Below are 7491 nucleotides of genomic sequence, written 5' to 3' on the forward strand. Positions count from 1 at the left end.
CAGCTTGTATAACAGCGTAAAGTAGTGAGCGTGCAGCTTGTATAACAGCGTAAAGTAGTGAGCGTGCAGCTTGTATAACAGCGTAAAGTAGTGAGCGTGCAGCTTATATAACAGCGTAAAGTAGTGAGCGTGCAGCTTGTATAACAGTGTAAAGTAGTGAGCGTGCAGCTTGTATAACAGTGTAAAGTAGCGAGCGTGCAGCTTGTATAACAGCGTAAAGTAGTGAGCGTGCAGCTTGTATAACAGTGTAAAGTAGTGAGCGTGCAGCTTGTATAACAGTGTAACACTGGCAACAAAAGTGAGGACACCCCTAAAGAGCCATTATTTTCCAGCGCTGCCTTAACCCTCTTGGGCCTGGAGTTCACCAGAGCTTCACAGGTTGGCTCTGGAGTCCTGTTCCACTCCTCCATGCCAACATCACGGAGCTGCTGGATGTTAGAGAATTTGCGCTCCTCCACCTTCCGTTTGAGGAGCCCCACAGATGCTCAGTAGGGTTCAGGTCTGGAGACATGCTCAGCCAGTCCATCACCTTTACCCTCAGCTTCTTTAGCGAGGCAGCGGTCGTCATCATGTTGGAATACTGCCCTGCGGCCCGGTCTCTGAAGGGAGGGGATCCTGCTCTGCTTCAGTATGTCATAGTACATGTGGGCATTCATGGTTCCCTCAGTGAGCTGTAGCTCCCCAGTCCCAGCAGCACTTATGCAGCCCCAGACCAGGACACTCCCACCATCATGCTGGACTGTGGGCAGGAACACCAAACACCAAACTTAACACACCTGCTCCCCATTCACACCTGAGACCTTGTAACACTAACGAGTCACATGACACCGGGGAGGGAAAATGGCTAATTGGGCCCAATGTGGACATTTTCACTGAGTCCTCACTGTTGTTGCCAGCGGTTTAGACATTAACGGCTGTGTGACGTGTTATTTTGAGGGGACAGCAGATTTACACTGTTATACAAGCTGTACACACACTACTTTACATTGGATCAGAGATGGGGACTCGGGTTAGAGACTCGGACTCGAGTGCGACTTAAGTTGCACACACAGTGACTTCAGACTCTGACTCGAGGTGCGGGACTCGTGAACTCGTTTATTTTTAGTAAGCGTCTGATGAGCTTGCTGTTATTATTCCCCTCCCTGTGTTACCCATAACCTGCCTACATAACACGTAGTTTCAGCTGCACGGCCGCACGTGAGAGGACAACAAACAGCTGCTGAGCCGTTCATCATAAACGTTGGCTTTAAAACTTCATACGGCAAGACCCAAACAAAGAAGCGCTGAACGCAAAATAGGTTAGTAACCTGAGGTTAGTGAACAGGTTTAGCTCAGCTTGTGCTCTGTAAGTTAAAAACAGGTTACAGTTACAGTGTACCTTATAGTTATGCAGTTTTATAAGCAACCTGGACTGAACGCAGCAGGTGATAGAACATTTGTAATAACCACGAGAGACTTGAGACTTGATTTGGACTCTAGCTCAAAGACTTGTGAACATCTTTGTATTGTAGCAAAGTGTCATTTCTTCAGTGTCGTCACATTAACAGATAATATTTACAAAAATGTGAACTCACTTTTGTGAGAAACTGAATATACATATAAAAACCTGGTCAGATAGCCACAGCTAGCTTTTAGCTAAAGCTATCTTAAATGCATTTTATTCCGTAAATGTCTGTGAATGGAAAAATATTAATTTTAATGAATCAACATTTTGATAATTCTCACAAAAACGTGGCAGCAGCTAAATCCCTGCCCTGCTAGTTTAGCATAGCATCCGCAACCACCTGACCTTCTGACCCAGGAATCCAAGCAACTTGGTGCCATTTTAAAATAAATATTCATTTTATCAATGTTAGGCGTTTTTATTCCTGAGGTATCTTTTTCTCTTCTTGTCTCATCAGGATGTTTTTATGGTAAAATAGTGTAAATAGGCTTAAAGTCATTACATCCTGTTACCCAGCGAGCTGGTGTTGGTCCCCTCAGGTTTCAGAGCATCAGTAACATTTTGTACATGAAGGTCTGAAAATCTGATTTTCAACTTTCATCAAATCCATGAATTTAATTTTCATTTATAACAACAAAAAAATCATCATTATCGTCACCTGTAACATCTAATACTGTTATATATGTTAACATTATAAAATAACTTTCCCTAGAGTGTTTCTGGTTTAAGGAACACTGAGGTTCACAAAACAAAGAGCTTATATGTGAACACTTTCTCTCATATGTAAAACAGTCTGTTGACCTCTGTGTCTCTGTGGATTAAAACACCTGCAGCTAAATTCAGGAGCTGTCAGCTGTGATGAAGAAGAGCTTTTAATCAGCGGCTCGTCAATCAGGCGGGACGCTGTGATTGGTTCAGTGAGCCGAGCTGATGGGACTGAAGAGCAGAACACCGCGAACTCGTTGACGCGAGAGGCTCAAATCAAATATCTGACAGAGAAAATCCGCACTTTAATCACTGAGCTGCTGGTTCACTTCACCTCCTCCAGACTGAATCAAACATTATATAAAGCACCATCATCCACCAACCTGAAACATCCTCTGATCCGTCCTGACCTGTCCTAAACCAACCTGAACCGTCCTGAAACAACCCTAACCATCCTGAAACAACCTGAACCATCCTGAGACAACCTGAACCATCCTGAGACAACCTGAACCGTCCTGAGACAACCTGAACCATCCTGAACAGTCCTGAACCGTCCTGAGACAACCTGAACCATCCTGAACAGTCCTGAACCATCCTGAGACAACGTGAACCATCCTGAGACAACCCTAACCATCCTGAAACAACCTGAACCATCCTGAGACAACCTGAACCATCCTGAGACAACCTGAACCGTCCTGAGACAACCTGAACCATCCTGAACAGTCCTGAACCATCCTGAGACAACCTGAACCGTCCTGAGACAACCTGAACCATCCTGAACAGTCCTGAACCATCCTGAGACAACGTGAACCATCCTGAGACAACCTGAACCATCCTGAGACAACCTGAACCATCCTGAGACAACCTGAACCGTCCTGAGACAACCTGAACCATCCTGAACAGTCCTGAACCGTCCTGAGACAACCTGAACCATCCTGAACAGTCCTGAACCATCCTGAGACAACGTGAACCATCCTGAGACAACCCTAACCATCCTGAAACAACCTGAACCATCCTGAGACAACCTGAACCATCCTGAGACAACCTGAACCGTCCTGAGACAACCTGAACCATCCTGAGACAGTCCTGAACCGTCCTGAGACAACCTGAACCATCCTGAACAGTCCTGAACCATCCTGAGACAACGTGAACCATCCTGAGACAACCTGAACTATCCTGAAACAACCTGAACCGTCCTGAGACAACCTGAACCGTCCTAAAACAACCTGAACCGTCCTGAGACAACCTGAACCGTCCTGAAACAACCTGAACCGTCCTGAGACATCCTGAACCGTCCTGAAACAACCTGAACCGTCCTGAGACATCCTGAACCGTCCTGAACCATCCTGAGACAACCAGAACCATCCTGAGACAACCTGAACAGTCCTAAAACAACCTGAACCGTCCTGAAACAACCTGAACCGTCCTGAGACAACCTGAACCATCCTGAACAGTCCTGAACCATCCTGAGACAACCTGAACCATCCTGAGACAGTCCTGAACCATCCTGAGACAACGTGAACCATCCTGAGACAACCTGAACCATCCTGAGACAACCTGAACTATCCTGAAACAACCTGAACCGTCCTGAGACAACCTGAACCGTCCTAAAACAACCTGAACCGTCCTGAGACAACCTGAACCGTCCTGAGACAACCTGAACCGTCCTGAAACAACCTGAACCGTCCTGAGACAACCTGAACCATCCTGAACCGTCCTGAACCATCCTGAGACAACCAGAACCATCCTGAGACAACCTGAACAGTCCTAAAACAACCTGAACCGTCCTGAAACAACCTGAACCGTCCTGAGACAACCTGAACCGTCCTGAGACAACCTGAACTGTCCTGAACAGTCCTGAACCATCCTGAGACAACCTGAACCATCCTGAAACAACCTGAACCGTCCTGAGACAACCTGAACCGTCCTGAACCATCCTGAGACAACCAGAACCATCCTGAACCAACCTGAACCAACCTGAACCATCCTGAGCAGTCCTAAAACAACCTGAACCGTCCTGAACCATCCTGAGACAACCTGAACCATTCTGAGACAACCTGAACAGTCCTAAAACAACCTGAACCGTCCTAAAACAACCTGAAACAACCTGAACCATCCTGAATAGTCTTGAGACAACCTGAACCATCCTGAGACAACCTGAACCGTCCTGAGACAACCTGAACCGTCCTGAGACAACCTGAACCGTCCTGAACAGTCCTGAACCATCCTGAGACAACCTGAACCATCCTGAAACAACCTGAACCGTCCTGAGACAACCTGAACCGTCCTGAACCATCCTGAGACAACCAGAACCATCCTGAAACAACCTGAACCAACCTGAACCATCCTGAGCAGTCCTAAAACAACCTGAACCGTCCTGAACCATCCTGAGACAACCTGAACCATTCTGAGACAACCTGAACAGTCCTAAAACAACCTGAACCGTCCTGAAACAACCTGAAACAACCTGAACCATCCTGAATAGTCTTGAGACAACCTGAACCATCCTGAGACAACCTGAACCGCCCTGAAACAACCTGAACCATTTTGAACCGTCCTGAACCATCCTGAACAGTCTTGAGACAACCTGTACCAACCTGAACCATCCTGAAACAACCTGAACCGTCCTGAGACAACCAGAACCATCCTGAACCATCCCGAACCGTACAGAACAGTCCCGAAACAACCTGAACCGTCCTGAAACAACCTGAACAATTTTGAACCATCCTGAACAGTCCTGAAACAACCACTTTGAACCGTCCTGAACCATCCTGAAACAACCTGAACCGTCCTGAACCATCCTGAGACAACCAGAACCGTCCTGAACCATCCTGAGACAACCTGAACCATCCTGAGACAACCTGAACCATCCTGAACTGTTCTGAAACAACCTGAATTGTTCTGAAGTGTCCTGAAATAACCTGTATGATCCCGAACTATTGTGAACCATCCTGAACCATCCTGAACAATCTTGAAATAACCTGAACCGTCCTGAACCATCCTGAGACAACCTGAACCATCCTGAACCATCCTGAGACAACCTGAACAATCCTGAATTGTTCTGAACTGTCCTGAAATAACCTGTATGATCCTGAACCATTGTGAACCATCCTGAACAATCTTGAAATAACCTGAACCGTCCTGAACCATCCTGAACTGTCCTGAAACAAGTCCTGAATCCAAATGTAGTTTTTTCAGTTTTTATCCTGTTTTTATCTTAAAATGGCAATTTACATAGTTCTCATGTGATGCACTGCAGTGCGGATTTGTTAGTAATTTAATATCCGTAAAATCAAGATTTAATCAGCAACTCTCATCATCGGCAAAACCCCAGTCCTCTTCATCCTCACCTTCATCAGTGGTGTTTGTGGATCAAGAATAGAAGGGATTATATAAGTGAGGTAGCAGTTGTGTCTGTGTGGGAAAGACGTCTTCTGGGAATAAACAGAACCGTCACTACTTCACACCCAGACGTACTCAGAGGCGACAAACTCTCACCCCTGAACATGAATATATCATTAAACCAGTTTTAAAACGCTGTAAACCGCATCGCCAGAGCTTCATCTTCTACACGCATCATTACAATTAAAACACAAAAAACTAAACAACCGTCAGCTGAGGACGAGCAGCTCGGTCTTATTTTCAGAGCAGATATGAAAACTGATCCTGAGTCTGCTGGTTCGTCCTGATCTGAATGTTTGCTGAATCACAGAGTTCTGACAGGAAGTACAGGGTGGATCTCTGGTCAGCAACACATATCTGTTCCTGAAGATCAGCTAATACCTGAAATTCAACACGTCAAACTGCCCCGAGCTGAAGGTTTCATTACCGTCATCTAACCACATGAGGACACATGGACCCGAGGACGGCGTCGGAGAGACTGGACATTTATTTATGGACATCTGGAAAGAGGACATTTTGTCATTATGTTTGTTTATACCTCAACAGCAGCCTTCGCTCTGACAAACTCGTCCTCCAGAGACTCTTTTCTGGCCAGCAGGGAACGAGTCCGCCGCCGCTGTCTGGACGCCGCGCAGTCCTGAAAACACACGGAGAGAAAGGTCAGCCAGCAGCCGTCAGTCGGACCGTAAAGACAAACCAACACACTCACAAAGTCAAAGTCCTGAACTGACCACCAGCCCCCAGAATCTGCAGGGAACGCTGCATCATCCCAGGCTCCCTGAACTACACACAGTGTTCAGCTCGGGTTCTGTTTCCGTCTTATTTTACAGGAAGAACAGGAGTACTACAGTATAAATACTGTCAGTATAAATACTGTCAGTATAAAGTACTACAGTACAGATGCAGTCAGTATAAATACTGTCAGTATAAATACTGTCAGTATAAATACTGTCAGTATAAAGTACTACAGTATAAATACTGTCAGTATAAATACTGTCAGTATAAAGTACTACAGTACAGATGCAGTCAGTATAAAGTACTACAGTACAGATGCAGTCAGTATAAAGTACTACAGTATAAATACTGTCAGTATAAAGTACTGCAGTACAGATACAGTCAGTATAAAGTACTGCAGTACAGATACAGTCAGTATAAAGTACTGCAGTACAAACAGCAGCTCACCTGTGTTGAAGATATGAAGTCGAGATCGTCGAAGCTGTGGACTTCGAAGCAGTTCTTCGTCAGAGGATCAGTTTTAAACTCCGCAGACCTGAAGGAGCAGAACAGAAACCTGTTATCGGTGTCAGCGCCCCCTGCACCTCCAGTACAGATACAGTCAGTATAAAGTACTGCAGTACAGATACAGTCAGTATAAAGTACAGATACAGTCAGTATAAAGTACAGATACAGTCAGTATAAAGTACTACAGTACAGATACAGTCAGTATAAAGTACTGCAGTACAGATACAGTCAGTATAAAGTACAGATACAGTCAGTATAAAGTACAGATACAGTCAGTATAAAGTACTACAGTACAGATACAGTCAGTATAAAGTACTGCAGTACAGATACAGTCAGTATAAAGTACAGATACAGTCAGTATAAAGTACAGATACAGTCAGTATAAAGTACTACAGTACAGATACAGTCAGTATAAAGTACTGCAGTACAGATACAGTCAGTATAAAGTACAGATACAGTCAGTATAAAGTACAGATACAGTCAGTATAAAGTACTACAGTACAGATACAGTCAGTATAAAGTACTGCAGTACAGATACAGTCAGTATAAAGTACAGATACAGTCAGTATAAAGTACAGATACAGTCAGTATAAAGTACTACAGTACAGATACAGTCAGTATAAAGTACTGCAGTACAGATACAGTCAGTATAAAGTACAGATACAGTCAGTATAAAGTACAGATACAGTCAGTATAAA

The 7491-nt window shown here is 44.8% G+C and overlaps 1 protein-coding gene across 1 annotated transcript in view; it reads right to left on the reverse strand.

The window, feature by feature from the left end:
- Window positions 1–635: 635 nt before the first annotated feature.
- Window positions 636–7491, reverse strand: part of LOC123966024 (PEX5-related protein-like) — a gene marked incomplete at its 5' end in the record, with an annotated part of 8605 nt that continues 1749 nt past the window's right edge. Inside the window, 3 exons of the mRNA XM_046042270.1 lie at window positions 636–739; window positions 6090–6188; window positions 6734–6821. Coding sequence (XP_045898226.1) covers window positions 698–739; window positions 6090–6188; window positions 6734–6821 — 229 coding nt within the window. The remainder of the gene's footprint in view (window positions 740–6089; window positions 6189–6733; window positions 6822–7491) is intronic.

This window comes from Micropterus dolomieu, unplaced genomic scaffold (assembly GCF_021292245.1).
Source record: "Micropterus dolomieu isolate WLL.071019.BEF.003 ecotype Adirondacks unplaced genomic scaffold, ASM2129224v1 contig_12253, whole genome shotgun sequence".
Lineage (NCBI taxonomy): Eukaryota > Metazoa > Chordata > Actinopteri > Centrarchiformes > Centrarchidae > Micropterus > Micropterus dolomieu.